Below are 21048 nucleotides of genomic sequence, written 5' to 3' on the forward strand. Positions count from 1 at the left end.
GCAGGTAGACAGAGAGAATGAGAATGGGCGTGCCAGGGATTCCAGCCACTGCAAATGAACTCCAGATGCATGTGCCCCCTTGTGCATCTGCCTAATGTGGGTCCTGGGGAATTGAGCCTCGAACCGGGGTCCTTAGGCTTCACAGGCAAGCGCTTAACCGCTAAGCCATCTCTCCAGCCCCGAGTATGCTTTTTAAATGTACAGGATATGCATCAATTCTATTCAAATACTGTTGCCATTTTTCTTAAGGGACTTGGGCACCTCTGGATTTTGGTTTCCACAGGAGGTATCCTACAGACATGGAGAGACCATTGTCCTTTATTCTTAAATCCTAATGATTATGTCAGCCCCATCATTCTTTTTTATGCACATGCAAGGGTGAGGGAGAATTGGCATGCCAGGGTCTCCAGCCATTGTAATCGAACTTCAGATGCATGTGTCACCTTATGTGCATATGCGACCTTGTGCACTTCTGTCGCCTTGCGCTTCTAGCTTACATGAGACTGGGACAGTCGAGCATGAGTCTTTGGGCTTCACTAGCAAGCACCTTAACCACTAAGGCATCTATCCAGCCCCCATCATTCTTTACTGCAAGAAATCCATATTCCACACGCAGATGAAGTGAGCTCTTTTTTCATTAGTGGGGAGATGCAGGGACACAAAGCATTTGACATATGCTACTGCTTTTAGAAGATGAATTTGAAAAGCAATGGAAGGCAGGTATAGTGACACGTGTCTTTAGTCCCAGCACTTGGGAGCCTGGGGTGGGGTTGCCTGTGCTCATGGCTGCTTGCCCTCCTCTTTGCTGTCACTGCCAGCCCTGACACCTAGCTGTCCCTTTCACCACTCTGAGGAGGTCTGTGAAGGATCCCAGAGTTCCTGTAACGTGCTGTCTGTAAGCAGTTACCTTCTTCTGATACAACCTTCATCACCCCTTCTTGTACCTCCGTGAGTCAGATGCAGTTGTCAGGAGCCTGGCTTCACAGCCTCAGTCCCTTCTTAGTTACTGTCCCTCCCTCTGCCTGCCTACGCTTGCATTCTTTCCTGTCGTGTGCACACTCAGGTTCTGATAGCTCTCTGCAGTCACCCTCAGCTGATGTATTGTGTTAGGGATGAACCTCTATGGAGAAACTTCCTGCCTCGAGTCCCTCCTTTCCCAAGCTTTATGTGCTGAGCTTCCTGTTTGGTCTTCCTGGGACCAAGTCCTGGTCCTTTCTCTTTCTGGCTCCCCTGTGTCTATAGATAAAATCCTAGCTCCTCGCTAAGCTGTCAGGGTCCACTGTGATCAGCCTCAGCTTCTCTGATAAGTAAGTGTTCTTCTCCTTCAAGAGCTCTGTTCTAATCTGAGTTTCTTTTTCATCTGGCACATCCCACCCCATTTTCCATCCTGTCCTCCAGCCCTCTGTGGACAACAAAGCTGTATTCTCCAGATCCTTCTGGTATCTCCCCTGGAGATGAGTCAGACCACCTGCCTTGCCATCCAACCTCATCTGTCACAGGTCTGGGATCATGTGACACAAGCCCTCTGGGCCATGGCTGGAGGATCAGAGGTAATCTAGCACTGAGTTACCAACCCATCAAGTAAAAGGCCACAGGTCTGGCCTCTCTTCCTTTTAAAGGGATTGACATAAGCACTCAGGAGAGGTGAGAATTGCAGCTGAATGCTCGTAAGGTATGGACTGGGCCCAGGGTCCTGGCCAGGCCAACTGTGAGCAGTTAGAGGACATCAGAAAGGCTCTGAGAACAGAGGAAGCCACTTAGTATGAAGTTAGAAGGAAGTCCTCCAGGGGCTAGTGGCAATGACAAGCATTTCCATGAGTAAGTCCCGGGAGCTCCCTAGAGCCTCGGAGCACCAGGCCCTGCGCTTTCAGTGTCCTCAGATGCCCCCCCAACGGCCTCTAGCATGCTCATAAACCACCCTCCAGCTGGTGGCTCTGGTTCCTTTTAAGGACACCACCTTTTCTGCCATATTTGGTAATGTTCTGTCTTGCTGAGTTTTCTTGTCACTGTACATCGTGTACCTGGCAGAAGCAACTCAAGGGAGGAAGGATTTACTTGGGTTCCCAGTTTAGGAGGCTGTGGTCCATAGTGGTGGGAAGGCATCACAGCTGAGGCTCCATCAGTGATGGTGGAAGGTTGTGACTCCATTTGTTACATCTTGGTGGACCAAGAATCACTTTGAGCCCAATGAGGAGCCTGGCTGTAATCCTGAAATCCCTCACCCTAGCAACCCACTTGAAAGGTTTCCCAGCCTCTCAAAGCACACTACTAGCTAGAGACCACATACTTGAACTCACGAGCCTGTGGGGGGCATTTCACATTTAAACCATACCTTGTACCTTTCCTCAACTGAAAAATGAGGGCTGAGTTCTCTTCATCTTAGTTCCTCTAAGCCCTGGCCCTGTGCCTGCTTTTTTTTTTTTTTTTCATTTTTATTTATTTATTTGAGTGTGACAGAGAGAAAAAGAGACAGAGAGAGAGAGAGACAGAGACAGAGAGAGAGAGAGAGAATGGGCATGCCAGGGCTTCCAGCCACTGCTAATGAACTCCAGACGCATGTACCCCCTTGTGCATCTGGCTAATGTAGGTCCTGGGGAATCGAGCCTCGAACCGGGGTCCTTAGGCTTCACAGACAAGCGCTTAACCCTCTAGCCCCCTGTGCCTGCTTCATGTCAAGTGCCCAGTGCGTCACTCACCCAACAGTGGATGAAGCAGATACAAGTAAACAATCAAGATCCAACTGCTCCTTGCACTTCCCATATAGACCACTTTCTCCATGATCAACTTTTTTTTTTTTTTTTTTTGAGGAGGGGTTTTCAAGGTAGGGTCTCACAGTAGTCCAGGCTAACCTGCAATTCACTATGTATTCTCAGGGTGGCATCGAACTCACGGTGATCCTCCTACCTCTGCCTCCCGAGTGCTGGGATTAAAGTTGTGCGCCACCATGCCTGGCTAACTTTTTTGTTTGTTATTAGTGACAAAACAAATGCACAGCTCACACAGGAGAATCCTTGAATAACCTTTTTCTCTACAGAGCAAGAAGTATGACCTTATTATAAATAAGCCTAAGTGGGGAGAGGCTCAGTCAGCAAAGTGCTTGTCACACAAACGTGGTGACCTGAGTTCAGATTCCTAGTGCCCATCTAAATGCCAGGCATGCTGGCAGCACACTTCTGTAATCTCAACACTGGGGATGTGCAGAGAAGAGAAACCCTGGGTCTTGCTGACCAGCTAGTCTAGCCAAATCACGAACCCTAGCTTTAGTGAGAGACACTGTTTCAAAACAATAAGGTACATCTGGAGAGATAGGTTAGCAGTTAAAGGTATTTGCCTACAAAGTCAAAGGATCCAAGTTCAATTCCCTAGGACCCATGTAATACAGATGCACAAGGAGGTGAATGTATCTGGAGTTTGTTTGCAGAGGCTGGGGGCCCAGGTGTACCCATTCTCTCCCCCTCTCTCTTTCAAATAAATAAATAAAAATAAAATATTTTTTTAAAAAATAAGGTAAAGGGGCTGTGGAGATGGCTCAGGGTTAAAGGTACTTGCTTGCAGAGCCTGCTACCTTTGGTTCGATTCCCTAGTGCTCACATAAAGCCAGATACACAAAGTGGTGTATATGTCTGGAGCTTTTTGCAGTGGCAAGAGGCCCTGGTGCACCCATTCTCTCTGTGTCTCACTCTCTCTCTCTCTGATTACAAATAAATAAATAAATGCAAGGTGAAAAGAGCTAGAGAGATGGCTTAGTGGTCTAGATAGTGGTTTAGATAGCAAGCAGGTGCTTGCCTGTGAAGCCTAAGGACCCACATTCGACTCTCCAGATCCCATATAAGCCAGATGCACAAAGGTGAGGCAAGTGCAAGGTTGAACATGCCCACTAGGTGGCGCAAGCATCTGGAGTTCAATTGCAGTGGCTGGAGCCCTGGTGTGCCAATATTCATATTCTCTCTGTCTCTCTCTCTCTTAAATAAAGGTGGAGGGTGAAGAGCAATTGAGGCAAATACCCAGTGTCAGTCTCCACACTTGCACAGATGCACACACACATCAACACCCACCCACACATGCACACCACACACATGTGCACATAAAAACAAAGAATTGAGGGCTGGAGAGATGGCTTAGCAGCTAAGGTGCTTCGTATGAAGCCTAAGGACCCAGGTTCAAATCTCCAGGTCCCATGTAGCCAGACACACTGTGACTCAAGTGCTCAATGTCACAAATGTGCACAGGGCGCTGCATGCACCTGGAGTTTGTTCACAGCAGCTGAAGGCCCCAGCACACCCATGCTCTCTCTCTCATAAAATAATAATTTTAAAAATGGGCTGGAGAGATGGCTTGGCGGTTAAGCACTTGCCTGTGAAGCCTAAGGACCTTGGTTCGAGGCTCGATTCCCCAGGACCCACGTTAGCCAGATGCACAAGGGGGTTCGTTTGCAGTGCTGGAGGCCTTGGTGCACTCATTCTCTCTCTCTCTCTTTCTCTCTCTGTCACTCTCAAATAAGTAAATAAAGATAAACAAAATTTTTGTAAAAAAAATTAATGAGTGAGGCTGGAGAGACGGTTTAGTGGTTAAGGTGTTTGCCTGCAAAGCCAAAGGATCCCGGTTCAATTCTCCAGGACCCACATAAGCCAGATGCACAAGGGGGTACATTTTTCTGGAGTTCATTTGCAGTGGCTGGAGGCCCTGGTACATTCATTTATTCCCCCCTCTCTCTCTCTCTCTCAATCTCTCTCTGTCTCTTTCTCTCTCTTTCAAATAAATAAAATATATTTTTAAAAAATTAATGAGGGGCTGGAGAGATGGCTTAGCGGTTAAGCGCTTGCCTGTGAAGCCTAAGGACCCCGGTTCGAGGCTCGGTTCCCCAGGTCCCACGTTAGCCAGATGCACAAGGGGGCGCACGCGTCTGGAGTTCGTTTGCAGAGGCTGGAAGCCCTGGCACGCCCATTCTCTCTCTCTCCCTCTATCTGTCCTTCTCTCTGTGTCTGTCACTCTCAAATAAATAAAAAAAAATTAAAAAAAAATTAATGAGTAAACAAGCCCAAGGAGGTAATTCCAATAATTTTTTTTACTTAATTGATCCATTGTATCATATCTTTGTCCTATGTCTTGACATAATCTACCTAGGAATCACTTCTTCCTTTCTATAATTTCATTTCTTTGCCAGCTTCTTAAAATTTTATTACTTTATAAATTTATTCCACTTCATGAGTTGATCAAGGTTTGTATACTAGGACCTTTCTCAGTGGAGTGCAACCAGATAATAGCAATGATGGATAATTTTATTCAGGTGAAAGTCTCTTCCTCCCAGGAAGGAAAGCCATGCCTAAGTAAACAGTAAAGTAAAGGGATCACTGCCGGTGGGCACTTCCTGTGGCTCTGTGATACCACATCGTGGGATCTGCAGTTGAGGAATAGAGTTCTATTCTTGAGCTGATTGCATTTATTTGGATTTATTATTTTTCACCATATGTAGAAGAAGAACAAAGTAAATTCTCGCCCACTCAGAAGTGTAACTACCCGTAAACCAGTTGACTGAGCGGATGTATTGCTTGGATGCTGTGATGTGGCAGCCAGTCCTGGGAAGGGAGTGGGCAGCACTATGCCAGTTCACGTATGCATTTGAAGTGTCACACATCACACGCGATGCCACATTGTGTCACGTAGCACGGAAGGAGAAGCTTTGCAAGGATGAAGGGCCACGGGGAGGATGGAGAGAGCAGGGCAAGAGACGGCTGTCCTCCAGACACACACGAGGCTTCTGCTGAAGGTTTTCTTCTTTTTATTTTATTTACAAGCAGAGAGAGAGAGAATGGGCATGTCTGGCTCTGTAGCAGCTGCAAACTAACTCCAGAAGCATGTACCACTTTGTGTATCTGGCTGAACTTGGGTACTGGGGAGTCCAAGGTAGTGATGAGGCTTTGGAGGCAAGTGCCTTAACAACTGAGCCCCAGCTGAAGGTTCTCCTTTAAAATATATGCAACTAAATGAAATAGAGAATCAATGCAAAGTAATAAGAATCTTCTATAAAACGTAAAAAACACTATTCACTTCTCTGTAGGTAAACCACATATATGTATAATGTGTACACACACACATGAATTCTGATCCTGTATACCAGTAAGACAGTTCTCATCAGAATGGGCAGGAACCACACTAAATACGTATTTCCAGTGAAATTTCATGAGCAGCCAGCCACCCTTGCATTCTGAAGGGAAGAAAGGTGTTGTGCTGTTGGTATAGCTCTGGCTTTATGGAGGAAGCCTTGGCTAGTGTTTTAACAGTAAGGGGCTGCCTCCCGCGTGCCCGCTCACAGGACTTGCCTCAACGCAGGACGTATCTAAAAACAAGCGCCTTGTTGCTAAATACTGGCAGTTTCTTTCAGACTTACCATTGAGATGATGAGGATGGAAAGAAAAATACCATATGCTATTCTCTAAGAATCATTTTCATAGAGAGTGTCTTGTACTTTGCTGAAGACCAGATGAGTTGAAATCTCCTGGGGATGGGTTTTAGAAGCTCAAGATGACTCACACTGAGAGACGCAGGAGACTAGACTAGGGGCCTAGCCTGCAGCTTCGCTTCCTTTATGTTGCCTCATAGTCCTTTATCTGCTCCTCAGGCAGCTGCCTTCCCACGGGGCAGCTTTCAGAAGCCTTTCCCCCCGACCTTCATACCTCTCGTAGTCCTTGATCTGCACCCCCCCCAGGGCAGCTGCTGTTCCACAGGGCAGCTTCTAGAAGCCCTTCCAATCTTACTGACTATTTACCTCTTGTTGAAGGGAGAAAATAGAGGTTGCCAGGGGATGCCACCTGTAATTTTCTTCCCTCTCCAATGGAACATGGGGATAACGTTGCTCCCCGTGGCTTCTTGGTCCCACCATGAGCCTCTGCACATTCCCATGGGGTCCTGGTCGTTGCCAACTGTCCTCCGCTTGTTTGGAACCTCCCAGGTGTTCTCTTCTAGTTCTTCCTCAGTTCTCAAAAATCGCATAAGGTCTCGGCCTTCAAAGAGAAGCTCTTCTTGGCCCCTGTTCTCCTTCAAATGACAGCCTTATCATTTCCTTTCCCAAACTTGGGAGTACTACATGCTTGCCACACGTGTGCCCTTGACCCCTTGCACTTGCCACACACGTGCCCTTGTGCCCCTTGTACGCCTGGACTTCTGCTATTTAGAAACTTCCTTTGCTGAGTTTGGCAGAGCCAGAGTTGGTAGATCTCTCTGCCTGTCTCCTCCTGCCTGGCTCTCCTTCATCTACCTTCTCTACCCCTCACTTTACTCATTCTTCTCAGCTTCCCTCATGGATTCTCACTTCCGTAGATAGCTTTTAGTCCAAAATATTCCAAAAGTAGCTCTCAGCTCTGCCACCTCTTCTGTGGAGCCCAGGGCCACTGCCTGTATTTGCATCTTGATCATTTTCCACTTGAACTGCTTTGCAGCCACCTCAGCATTAGATTTGTCCAAGCCCTGTCTATTCTCTACAGAGCATCTCAAGGCCAAGGTCTTGAGCTAGAAGCACCATGCCCTTCATAAGCCTCATCATCAGCCTGGGGTCCCAAAAGCCTGTTCGTGGCTCACACGTATTTCACCTCTCCATGTGTGCTGGCTGTCTTGTGCCTCTGCACTTTCCTATGCCCTGTCTGATCTCACCGTCCCTCTCTTAGCCTTCCAGATAGGCATCCCTCGGGTCCTTGTCTCCTGGGCAGTCAGTCACTGCTGTTGAGCTTGTTCTTTGCCGTCTCTCTCCTATTCTCAGATTTACTAAGCCATTCCTGTGTCTGTACTATTGAGTTGTGCCATTGAGTGCCGGAAATACAAAGGCCTTGTCCTTTTCCTGATCATGTAGCTTGTGCCCACAGCAGAGGAGACTCTCAGGGGGTGTGGTTTGTGTTATAAGGGAGATGCACAGTTCTCCAGTGGGCTGCATTTGCTTCCAGGGACATTTAGTAATATGGAAATGTTTTAGTTATCACAGCTGAGGGGCTCCCACTGACATCTAGTGGATAGAAGCCGGGTATGCTTAAATACCATGCACAGGCAGCCTCCATCCCAAGACCCAAAGTGTTAGTGCCCCTAACTAGTTGAAATTAAGGCAGAGCGTTATTGGAACTTAGCAAGTTGCCGTATATAAATCACCGCATTCAGCTCAGTAGGCTTTGTTGGGTAGCAGATGAGATACATTCTTTCCCCATCACACTGCTGATCAGGGAGACGGGCGTCTATCTATTCACATACAGTAATACGAGGCACAGACCTGTAAGAGAGGTACAGCTAGAGCTTGGAGCCTGAGTTGGGATCGTGAAGTGTGATATGCTGAAGGTGGTATTGAAGATACATCTTAAATGGTATGTAAAATAAGGAAGCAGACAGGTGAACTTCCAGACATGGAGACAAACGTGACCGCATGCTAGAAACAGAGCCTTGTCCTATTAGGATAGATAATAGGAGCTAGCTGGTCAGAAATAGACATCTTCTTTAAAGTAGATATGCTGTAATAGAAGGGATGTGGACTATAAATTTAAAGATTTCTGGGGCTAGAGGGATGGGTTAGTGGTTAAGGTGCTTGTCTGGGATGCCTAACAACCGTGGTTTGATTCCCCAGTACCTACGTAAAGGCAAGATTCACAAAGTAGCACATGCATCTGAAGTTCGTTCGCAGTGACTAGAAGCCCTGGCATGTCCATTCCACCCCCTTGTCTGTTCTGAGTGTGGTGGCACATACCTTTAATCCCAGAACCTGGGAGGCTGAGGTAGGAGGATCTCTGTGAGTTCAAGGCCAAGGCCAGCCTGAAAGTATATAATGAATTCTAGACCAGCCAGAGTTAGAGCAATACCCTACCTCAAAAAAAAAAAAAAAAAAAATCTGCCTTTGACAAGTTAAAATGATCTTGGCAAAGTTCCTTAACCTCTTTGGGCTTTAATTTCCTCACCCATAGAGTCAAGAGAGAGTTCCTTCTCCCCAAGACGATTGTTTCTATATGTGTAAGCTTACACATTCTGGAGCGCTGATTTATGCCTCTCACTTAGGAGAGATGAGGTCATAGTTTGGACCTGTCTTGGTCCACTTATCTCTGCCGTGGCCTTTGATTCTCATTCATCGTCCACGTGGTGGAGACTCACTCATGGCTGCAAGCAGGGAGGCGTGCAGTCAGAACGGCATCTTAGGACAGCCACGGTGTCTGCGGGTGGGTGGAAAGGCAGTATCAGAGGGCCAGCTGAAAACGTCTAATAGTCAGGCAATGAGTGGTGGCGTAGGTGATGTAGGGTGGAGACAGAAAGGGAGGGGAAGCTGATGTAAGAAATGCTGATGGAGGAAAACTGGCCAGGCTTGACACTTGATTAGATGGGTAAGAAAGGGAAAGTGATGTTGATCTGGGATCAAAACTAGACGTGGGAGACAATATGGGATCTCTAAATGAGAGAGAGTAGATGCTGGTTGTGGAATGTCTGGGTGGAAGTGGCAGGAAGACAAAGGAAAATGTAGGTAGGGGATAGACAGAAGTACAGGGCTAAAGAGATTATGGCTGTAGAAGGGAATCACTAGGGAGAGTGGAGAGAAATGACAGAGGTGAGGGGGTAGCAGTCCTTTGGGATCTACTCATTCATCTGGGAGCAGTTAGAGAAAAGCCCACCATGGGAAAGAGTAGACTTACACTGGAGAAAACCAGAGGCAAGACCGTGAATGCCGAGGAGGGGGGAGCTCATGTCCGGGGATGGTAAACTGTGGCCCACTGCGAGGAGGTCAGCGATGGGGAAAGCTCAGAAATGGTCAGCGGGTCTGCCGATTATACAGTGGACAGTCAGCATTGTCAGCACCTGCTGTGGGCGAAAGCCACGTCACTGAAGGGGCGTGGAAGGGAAGAGACGTTTGTCTAGGGACTGTGATTCCACTTGGTAAAGATATGGGTGTGTTTGTTGCTGAGGCAGGAGAAGGCTTTACACAAAAGCATGTTGGCAAAGACGAGAATGGCTGGTGAAGGTGCATCACGATGCAGACAAAAGAGCAGAAGTTAGGACAGGGACTCACTTGACTTTGGAGATAGACAAAGGAAAAGAAACATGTCGATGTACAGAAAGCAGTGGAGGCCCCAGAGTCTTCAGTAAAGCAGAGGCTACAGACGTGGGGAGGAGGATGAAGTCCCGAGTCTGAGAAGAGAGGTACTTCGACGCAGCTGCTGGAGACTGTGAGGGGGAGCCCCCAGCGATGGCAGGCAGGCTGCTCCCCTCTCCAGCCTCCTTCGTCCAAACGGTCACATGAAAGTTTAGCAGCTCTAAGCCCGACGAGCTGAAGAACACAGCCTCCTGGGCCCCACACACGCCCGTTTAGGCTTTGTTTAGACCACAGTTTAGAATAGCCCATACGCTTACATTCTCAGATGTCTCTTAGGTCGTTTTGCCACTTGTAGGTTTTTCCTGTGTTCCTCTGTGGGCTGTGTGGGCCTCTCAGCAGATGGCATCCATGCTGTGCCAGTCACAGCAGGTGTCCACCCAGCTTGAGTCACCGCTTCCCTTTGTCACAAACCTGTCCCAGCCTAATCCCCATATCCCCACGTGTGTCCCAACCCAGCCACCATAGTCAGGCCCTGGAGATCTGACCAGTGACAAAATTTTCATTCTTTTTTTTTTTTTTTTTCAAATTTTCTTGCACAAAGGCAGGGCCATGGCAAGAGCGAGGTGGGGCAGAGAGGAGGCATCTCTCACCAGTGAGCATGCAGAATACACATTTTCTCAAAAATGAAAAGAGGGGGCAAGGAATATAGTTCAGTGGATAAAGCACTGGCCATGCAAGTAGAAGGACTAGAGCTGGGACCCTCAGCACCCATGTGAATGCCAGGTAGGCATGGCAGCCCTCCTGTGATCCCAGCACTTGGCAGGTCCCCAGGGCAAGCTTGCTAGCTAGCTGCCTAGACTGGCTTAATGAGTGTGCTCTGGATTCAAGTTAGAGACCCTGCCTCAGTAAACACAGCAGAGAATGATCAAGGAAGACAGTTGACATCCACCCTGGCCTCACAAGTATCTGTGTGCACACATAAGCCCCCACACAAGTGTGTACCCACACACATGTGGGCATGCCCACCATACACCACATACAAGAATGGAAAGAGGTAAGGAAGAATGAATTAGGATGAGGCACAGGGCCTCAGGGCCTCTAATCAACCCCCACAAGACCTAGCTAGGTAGGTGTTTCCTGGGTCTGGTCAGACTCCCCGCCAGCCATTTAGCCACCTGCTTCTTCCGTGATCCGGTGTGAGATTCCGTTCCTCAATTTCACACGACTTCAAGCTTTCCATCTCTCAAACACTGTAGATATCCCACCCTGATTTGGAATGCCCAGCCTGAATTCTGTCTTTAACCTTACGAGGTCTGGCTCCCCCTCAGCCCTGAAGCATTTAAACACACTACTTTTTCTCATGTTAGCTGACTTCTTTGCTTTCTCTCTCTGTGAAACTCAAGGCCCTGCACCGGGGTACATTTGATTGGTGATGCCAGCTGTGTAGATTGAGAGCTGTAGAGAAGGCGTCTTGTGACCCTTGTGTAGTCAAGGTGAGAGGAAGAAAGGGAAAAGGGCTGACTTCATCTTTCCACCTCAGAGGACTGGACAGATGTGGAAAACAAAAGAAGCAAGCAATTTTTGCAGCCAGATGAGTAAAAGGTGAAAACAAATGACTCCAAATAGGCACCAGTGGGCACCATGTGGTGTTCAGAGTCGGTGCAGGCCAAGGAGACAGCAGTGTGAGAGATCTGTGTGCTACAAAGCTGAAGACGGAGCTAAGGGGAGGAAATATCATAAGCTACTGATCCCTGCTGGCTGGTCCCTTGCTTGGGGAATGAAGACAGAGCAGGTGGCCACACACTGCACTGACGGATGTGTGCAGTGGCTATGGTGGAGGGACCAGAGTGAGGTGACACTAACCTCGGAACCTAGCTCCATGGGCCCTGGGACTGGACCTGTGGATTGGAATGGACAACTGGCCAGTGGGGCAGGGTGGCTTCCAGGAGGTAGAAAAAGCATCGTGACTCTCACCGCTTGGGTCACGCGCAGCACCATCTCTAGCCTCGACAGCTTGCCACAGATGGAAGTCCCTGAGTCCTCTGGGCTTCGCCTAGGAAGGTCTTATACCTGTCCACCCTTGGAGCTGAAACTTTCTTATCCCCAAACACTTGTAGAAAGGCTGCCCCCCCCCCAGTAAGTTCCTGGCCCACAGTTCAAGGGGACCCTGGGGGACTTGGCTTTGTTCACTCAAGTGAGGCTTGGGTGAACAATTTCGATCGTAATGACATTTTTGCCAAGTTTGTACAAAATGACTCAACACCTTTGCTTCTGGTGACTGTCAGGTAGGTAAGAACAGATTCAGGCTTTGCAGTCTAAACAACATCTGGAGAAAGGTAAAATGCAGGTGGCATCCCAAGGCAGCTGTCTGGGTGAATCCATCTTCACATGAAGGGATGGAGTTGGGACAAGGAGCATGGCTTTCGCTTTCCTTCACTTCACACACCTGAGCACAAGCTCTGCAGTGTCTGTCACCAGTAGGAAGCGCCCTGAGGACTAGGCCAGGAGCACATGGCAGCTTCCCCAAGAAGGAAAGGTTCCACACTGGTGTGCCCCCCCACCGTGACTGCATATTCTACTCCCTTCCTGTTCAGTCTATGGTCTTAAAACAAATTTCACCAAGGAGGTAGATGGTGGGCTTTTAGCAGTTTCAAAGCTCTGTTTGTGTAAAGAGAGTGACTGCTACCTACTTGCTTCGTTTAAGTGGGCTTTTCCAAAATGTGGCCCCATCCATAGCTAAGTACTCACAAATAGGGCTGGTAAAAAGCTTTTTGTTACAAACCTAAATAGTACCCTATGTCAAAACGAATGTGACAATGAGCTATTATTCCTCACCCCGTAATAGCATGTTGTCACATCTTTGTGTCCTGCATGAATCGGAGACGGAAGGCCATATGAGAAGGAACAGGGCTGGGGGATGCAGAGACCCGAGACACCCCCCTGCGGCCTGGCACTCGCTGAGGTAGAAAGGCTCCCTGGGGAGGTAACGCGGAGGTTGATCCCTGCAGGTGCCCGGCCACAGCCTCGCGTTCATTTCCAGAGAAGGGCCCTGAGGCTGCCCGAGAACACCAGCTACAGTGACCTGACCGCCTTCCTCACGGCCACCAGCTCTCCCTCTGAGGTGGACAGCTTCCCCTACTTGCGAGGACTGGATGGAAACGGGACAGGTACGTTGAGTCGTCTCTTCTCTTTCCAGGTGGGGCTTCTGAGTAGATTTGGGTATGTCGGGGCTCAGCAGTGGGGTGGGGGGACAGGCTGTGACACGGCAGGAGGACGTGTGCCATGACACTGTTACCAGCTGCCAGCTCACAGAGGAATTCAGTCAGCGGAACTGCAGCTTAGCAAATTTGTCCTCTTGAGCCTTGCAACCATTGTGCCAGTGGCCTGAAGCGCCTTCTCTGGGCTTTCCTTTGCTGGACTAAATATTTTAAATTTAAATTGACTTTGGATCCTTTTTTAAGTATATGATCAGAAGTAGAAGCTATCTGCCCTTCTAGTCCCTGCCCAGCACACACCCCAAGATGTGTGGTTGGCAGAATAGCAGCATGCTCAGCTGCCCACCCACCCACCACACACACAGCCTGTGGGGAAGAGGTGGCCTTGGTTGCAGGCCAGGACATGAGCAAGCGATGCTTTGTGCCCCACTGCACAGGGTGCCCTGAGGAGGGGACAATGTCTGTTCTTTCTAGCTAAGAGCATAAGCTTTTCCCACATCCCTCCTCTCTGTACTAGTGAGCTGGGTACTTCTGCCCCTCCAAGGAGGACTACAAAGGGCTCCAAAGGAGGCTTTCCTTGGGGTGCAAGGAGGGACGGGCTTTGAAGTTGATTTGGCTCTTTCCTGGCAGATCTCAGTCAGCTCTGTCTTCTGTCACTCTTCTGCTGGCATGACACAGCTCTAAGATCAGAGGAACCGAAGCTACAAGCCAGAAAATAGATGGTAATTCCTTATCAGAGAAAGACTACAGATGGGCCGCCTGCCATCTGCAGTCCCATCCAACAGCACAGCTCTCAGAGAACATGGCCACCACATGGTCCCCGGGCCTCCTGGTCTAGAAGAGGTTCCAAATCCTGCAGTCCTGACTTGCTTTCTGTTCAGTCTGTTTTGTTTTGGTCTTGCTCTATCCTCCTTTTCTCCCCATGATTTATACTAGACATAGAATAAAACTACAAAACAGCCACCCAAAGTTAAATCCTGCTAGGTAAGTTATTACATTTCCTAGGGCCATTTTCACCAAATTTATTTTAATTTTCTAGGCCCTTATGTAACTGGTTGTGTAAAAGCTCGTGAACCACAAACATCTGATCCGTTCTGCAGTCTGTTGATAAACTTCTACTTGAAGACTAAAGTACCTGTTGACTTCTTGCTTTTCTTCCCTCCGTGGTTCTTATTTTGAGAAATGTTTCTTCCTTTAATTTTTGGGCGTTGGTGACATGATTGACCTGTCAGTCATTTGCCTTCAAATAGATGAACAGTAGTCATTTTAAGTAAACATTGAGAAAATGTTTTAAATTTTACTTTGTGCCAGAGAAAAATATCATGTCAAGGAGCTGATGCCTGGCCTGAGGCTCTCAGAACTTCTCTAGGGTTTTGCAGACAAAATAGAGCACAGTCATAAAGCCCCAGCTCAGAGGGACAGCCTCATTCCTCAGAGCCATTAATTCTTCTCCCCCACTTCCAAGAGCTCTTCAGTACATTGTGAAATCCGAGAAGACTAGAAGAAGAACACAAAAGCATAGGAGCATGGATTTTTTTTAAGAGTGCATTTTATTTTAAAAAACAGAAGAAAGGTTTTAGAAAGATGTCTTTAAGCTTCTCTTCCACTGACAGCTGCTGAATTGCCCTAGAGAGGAACAGAACATTCCCTGAGATATAACGGGACAAGAAGCCAGCCCACGATATACATAAATTTACATGTGTGTGTGTCCTGGACACTCAGGAGCTCGGGATCCCTCGAGCACAGAGATGGGGTCTCAGCAACTTATAACCAGCCTTTCTCATGCCGTACAGTCACCTGCCTTCTCCTATGCAAGTCAGAGGTGCTCTGCCTTCTAACACCCCACCTTCCCCTGGTTCCTAAGAAAGCACAGAACTCCGTAGCATTTCACTGAGTTGTAATGAAGTTCCCCACTAATAACTGCAGGAAGATAGGCAAGAGTAAGTTAAATGACTGGGTGCCACAATTCTTCTGACCCCAAAAGTAGGTAAAGGTTGATTATCTTTTATCCAAAATGCCTGGAAGCTGTTGTATTTGGGATTTAGGGGTGGTTTTTGGATTTTGAGGTATTTGTGCACACTTCACCAGAAACAAGCATCATGGCACTCAAGCTGTGGATTTCAGAATTCAGAGTTCTGGGTCGGGGGTGCCCAGCCATGTCCTAGAATGCAAAGCCACACAGAAGCTCAGAGTGTGAGAGGAACCACTCATTATAAGCAACCACCTGAAGAGAGACCTAGAATGCACAGCTTGTTGCCTTTCTCCATCCAACACCTATCTTTACTTAGATGTAGAGGGCCAGGTAGCAACATGATAGGTCAGGAAAGAAAGCCCAGTTGCAGGAACAACTCAGTATTTTGTGTAAAATTGGAATCTCCTAACAGAGTATGGAATCATTCCAGAGTAAAGAACATGGGCTGGTGGCCAGGAAGGCACAGATTAGGAGCAGATGTTGAATGGCGCTCTTAAGAAAGTACAAGCCAGCTGGGCATGGTGGCACACTCCTTTAGTCTCAGCACTCAGGAGATTGAGGTAGGAGATCATCATGAGTTCCAGGTCAGTGTGGGTTGGAGTGAGTCCCTGCATCAAAAAAAGGAAGGGAGAGAGGAGAGAGAAAGGAAGGTGAACGAAAAGAAAGATGGAGAAAAGGAACAAGCTTCAGGGTGGCAGCAGCTGTTACGGAGTTTCCTATGGTGTCTTTGGGCAGCTAGGGGCTTTTTCTTTTTTTAACTTTTTAAAACATTTTTATTTATTTATTCATTTGAGAGAACATGAGAGAGAAAGAGGAAGACACACAGAGAGAGAGAAAAAATGGGTGCACCAGGGTCTCCAGCCATTGCAAACGAACTCCAGACGCATGCACCACCTTGTGCATCTGGCTAACGTGGGTCCTGGAGATCCAAACTGAGGTCCTTTGGCTTGCAGGCAAAAATGCCTTACTCACTAAGCCATCTCTCCAGCCCCTCTTTCTTTATGTCTTTCCTCAGGGTCTCTCTATATAGCCCAGGTAGGCCTTGAAACTGGTGGTGATCCTCCTGCTTCAACCTCCCAGTACAGGGATTACGGGTCTGCACCACCATGGTGCACTCCAGCCAGAGAACTTAGGAGCGCATAATGACAGGAACCCAAAGCACGTTGCTTTCCATCATTACTTCTGGATGTTTACAGCTAACAACATCCATGTCCATCTCCATCCTCCTGAGTTTTCAAGATAAATATACAACCCCAGAGGAGTGAAGTGACTTGGTAGGGATCCCAACTGAGGTAGTTAGAAGCAGATGTGGTCCTGGAATCCTGTCTCCCTGGACCAGGAGAGAGCGGGGTCATGCGAAAGAGAACACAAAGGCGTTTAGGAAGGGAAAGGCAGTCCGATTTTTAGTATTTTGTGCTCACCACCTGCTGCCTCTCTACACAGACATCCTGCATAGGACTTGGCACAAGAAAGCTGCTCCCTTCCTGAGAACATGATAACTGATCTGTTTTTACAGAGTCCAGTGAGTTACTCAGTGTCTCTGTAGGGTAGTTACACCTTCTTAAAGGTTCTCGTATGACTTAGAGCAGCATGTTAGAGGCCCAGCTTCGGTCCTGTGTCACCTTTAAGTGATGGACCCATGTGTGTCTCAATTCACAACATATTTTAAAGAGAAACACGATAAATTCCAAGTTTTGATTTGCTTTATCTCAAAATGATATGATTTCTACACTAAAATATTTATGAACTTGAATCTGTGATTCCAACTTAGACCTTTTGAGGAGCTCTCTGGCCATGCCATCTTGCATTGAGATGACTATAAATGATGGAAGGTGCAGGTATCATTGGTATTTAGAAATTGCCGCATGAATGGTTCACTAAAGTTTACTAGATTCACTCTAAGTACTTACTTTAGTCCAAAGGGGAGGTCACCATGAACTCAGATGTGAGACTATATATATATTTAATATACATAACAGTCTTATACACACTTTGCATACCTAATAGCAAAGCATAGTATAAATAGTAATAATAGTACGTAATAAGTTGTATTTCTTTAAAAAGCCTATAGATTATTTTCTAACGTACCATAATATTTTTATCACTGTGTATTTATCATTCTATTAAGTTTGCGCTAATAAATGTAAAAATTATGACAGAACATATTTGTGTGATATTATATTTCACTAGAGAAAAATCTAAATGGATTGCTCAAGGGTATATATATAAATAGCTCCCATATGCATCTTCTAATTTATCCACAGACTGTCATTAAAGCCCTGGCTTGGAGGAAACCTCTCTAATGGAGAGTACATGGATATCCAATTCATTTTAAACAGACCAAAATAACAATGGCAACTAAAATAACAAATATATTTTAAGTCTAGGTTTCAATAGTATGCTCTTTGACAAAAGTAAATTAATATTTGGAAACAAACCTTAAGGAAATTTGCTATTTTGAAAAATCTCTGAAGTATTTGGGTTCATGATGGTGATGTCATTGGTATGAGCTTACATATATAATTAACATGTACACGGGGCTCATTTTGTGGTTGTTTTCAGTAGCTTTCCCCTATAGCCATCATCTTGCATTATAGAAAAGCCCTAACACTCATGCCTGAAATCCCAGCAACTGGGAAATTCAAGCACACTGCGAGTTGCGAGCCAGCCTGGGCTACAATAGTGAGATCATGCCTTAAAACCAAAAAGGAAGAAAGGAGAGGAGGGGAGAGAGGAAAGGGAAGGGAATGAATGGAAGCGCTGAGGAGGAGAAGAGGAGAGACGGGAAAAGGCCGAGCCCAGAGCAAACACAGAGCCCGCAGACCTGAGCTCAGATCCCGGCTCTGCCTCTGACCAGTACATGCCCGTCAGCCGCTAGCGTGGCTGCCCTGTCTGAGCCTGGTTCTTTGTAGAATGGGGGTTGATCTGCCCCCTGAGGTTGTAGTAGTGAATATAATGTAAGATCCTTCCTACAGAGGTCCTGCTCAGTAAACTTACGATGTGCCTGCCTCGGGCTTGGGTGCCGTGAGTGTCTTCCACAAAGGGTCCCTGACACCCCAGACCGTCTGTGCATGTGATGAAGAATGCCTCTTTCTTCCAGGAAACGGCACCAGGTATGACCTGGCCCCGGTCACGGCCGTCAGCGTGCACTTGCTCAGCAGTAATGGAACCCCGGTGCTGGTGGACGGCCCCATCTACGTCACCGTGCCCCTGGCCACACAGAACAGTCTGAGGCACAATGCCTATGTCGCAGCCTGGCGGTTTGATCAAAAGCTGGGTAAGCAGGAGTTCTCAGACGCTCTCTTTGGAGTTCAGTATTTCTAGTTTGTTTTATTTTGTCACATGTAAGCTATTTAACTTGAAAAGAATCTTTAAAGGTTATGTGAGCTAAAATTGATTCTCGTCATCTTTATCCTTTTTATTCCTCATGAAAGTTTTATCCTTCCTCTCGGGCATGTCATGTATGCGTTTATACTTTCACCAACACCGTATAAAGCAAAGAGAAATTACTCATAATCCTACTACATACAGAAAGGTGCTAACATACTTCTAAATTCTGTCTTGGTCACTCCACTGTGCACATATGCCTTTGTTATCAACTGCTGCATAAAATTTGCAGCTTAAAACAGCAGTGAACATGAACTATCTCCATTTCTGCAGATCAGGAATCCAAGGACAGCCGGGTGGGGTTGGGTTGGGGGCTCAGGTTCAGGATCCCCAGCAAGGTCACAGTGTAGCTGTCAGACAGGGTTCCATTCTGGTCTTCCTAAGCCTGGCTGCACTGAGGCCAGCATGCCCGCGGTGGACTCGCCCGCTGGGGCTCTGGCCTCAGGTCCTGCCAGCCGCCGGCTGGGGCGTCCGTTCTTTACCACGCGGCCCTGCCACAGAGCCGCTTACTGCGTGGCACTTGCTTTCCTCTGCGCCGCCGACCCAACAAAGCATGAGAAATGCTAAAGAACAAATGCTTTCAGTGGGAGTCATTGTGGAGCTGTCTTCCACTGGGTGTGTTAACAGAAATGGTATCCGTGGGCTGCAGAAATGGATCAGCAGCTAAGAGCAATTCCTGTCAAGCATGAGAGCCGGAGGAGAAAGAGTGTTGGTGTTATTCCACCATGTGCTTGAGAAATATGACAACGGCATGGATAATATCTTTCTATAGCATCATTACTCTGCGATCTCAGGGTGGATGGAGCATAGTATTCCATTATATGATTACAGCATAATTCAGTTCGTCAGCTCCATACAGTTGTTAGGAGAAAAAAATGTTTTGTTCTAATGCTCTGATGGAACTCTTTATAGTTAAATATCCCTAGACAGCTGTGATGGCTGTTCAGGAACTCTTATCTGCCTTTGCTTCCCAGTCCTATAAAAGTCAGCCTTGGGACCACTTTTCAAATAACCCAGTTTCAGTTTGCTAGGCCATGCATGCAGACTAGTGGAAATCTCGGAAGACTAAGTCTCATAAGAACATAGGAATTCTGAAGGAAGGAGACAGAGAAGAACAGAGAGGAAGTGGGAAGGAGATGAAAATGACCTGTATTTTTAAAGTCTGGGATTTGCTGCTTACAAAGCTTTAAGTCCCATCTCAGACAGATCATGTCCACCTCTTTTTCTCATCTATGATGAGCATATATTTGCAGAGACTCATTTTTTTGTGCATCCTCACTCCCCTTGATAACCCTGATGGTGAGCCCTAACACACTTGGGTCTGTAGTGTAAAAAAGCAGCAGAGCTAATAGTCAAGGTCAGAGACTCTTGGATACAGAGGATTGGAATTCCAGCTCCGTAACCCCGAGCTATGTGGTCCAGGCCAAGTTACTTAGCCTCTTTGCCAGATTGTTCAGCTGGTTCCTATGCTGGTTATAACAGTGGTATCTGCTGTTATTGTAAGTAGTGCTTTAGAATTCTATAGAAAAATAGAACAGAGGTGGATAAACATGGAGAGAAAAGAGAAAGAGAGTCCAAAACTGCAGGTGAGCTGGCACACGAGATCCAGGGGAGAACGGGTACTGCGGTTTTCCAGAGCTGATCTGATCACACAATTCCCCCTTGCTTGGGAGAGCTCCTTCCCTCTCTCTAAAGGAATTAGCTAAGACCCACTCATGTGATGGAGAGTGGCCTGTTTTACTGAGTCTTCTACTTTAAATGCTACTCTCTTTCAAAAAAGTATTCTTACTGCAGCATCCACATGTATTTGCTTCAGTATCAAGGGCAGTGGCCTAGCCAAGTAGACATGTTGACTATCACAGGAGAGAGTGAGTCGTGTCATTGGTAAGGAATTCATTACAGTATCTGGTCTGCAGCAGGTGTGTCTAAGAGTTTATGAAGCACAGGTCTCCCCAGGCTGGGAAAGCTATGAAAGCCAGTCTCCTAGGATCCCCATAGCCCAGGTTTCTTGAGAGGTTGTTCACTATATACTGTTAGCCCCTATCATCCCTCTTCAGCCTCCCAAACTCCTGAAATGTATGTCAGTATGTCCCCCAGCTGTCTGTGGAACCAGATGACTTCCTCATCGGGCCCATGTCTCTGCAATGTGTGATGACTTCCTTTCCGCTGCAGCCTTCTGACTCGGTGTCGCTCTTGGTCCTCCTTCAGCCTGCCCAGGGCTCTGCTGTTTGCCCAGCTCTTCACTTTTCCTGCATGACATGGCTGGGGATCTAACCACTCCCACATCCCCACAGTTCCCTGTTTCCTGCCTTGTATCAGATATGGTTCTCCATGCCCCACCAGAAACTCATATTCAACTGGCTGAAAACAGACTTAGTGACCAATTCACCCAGACCTCTATACCACCAGCCCGTTTCTGGGTCTCC

At 47.2% G+C, this 21048-nt stretch overlaps 1 protein-coding gene across 3 annotated transcripts in view; it reads left to right on the forward strand.

The window, feature by feature from the left end:
* Positions 1 to 21048, forward strand: part of Fam171a1 (family with sequence similarity 171 member A1) — a 132080-nt gene that overhangs the window by 85003 nt on the left and 26029 nt on the right. For all 3 annotated transcript variants that reach the window (XM_045135025.1, XM_045135024.1, XM_045135026.1), the window contains exons 4-5: positions 13057 to 13215; positions 18336 to 18512. In XM_045135025.1, the coding sequence (XP_044990960.1) occupies positions 13057 to 13215; positions 18336 to 18512 (336 nt within the window). The remainder of the gene's footprint in view (positions 1 to 13056; positions 13216 to 18335; positions 18513 to 21048) is intronic.

This window comes from Jaculus jaculus, chromosome 15 (assembly GCF_020740685.1).
Source record: "Jaculus jaculus isolate mJacJac1 chromosome 15, mJacJac1.mat.Y.cur, whole genome shotgun sequence".
NCBI lineage: Eukaryota > Metazoa > Chordata > Mammalia > Rodentia > Dipodidae > Jaculus > Jaculus jaculus.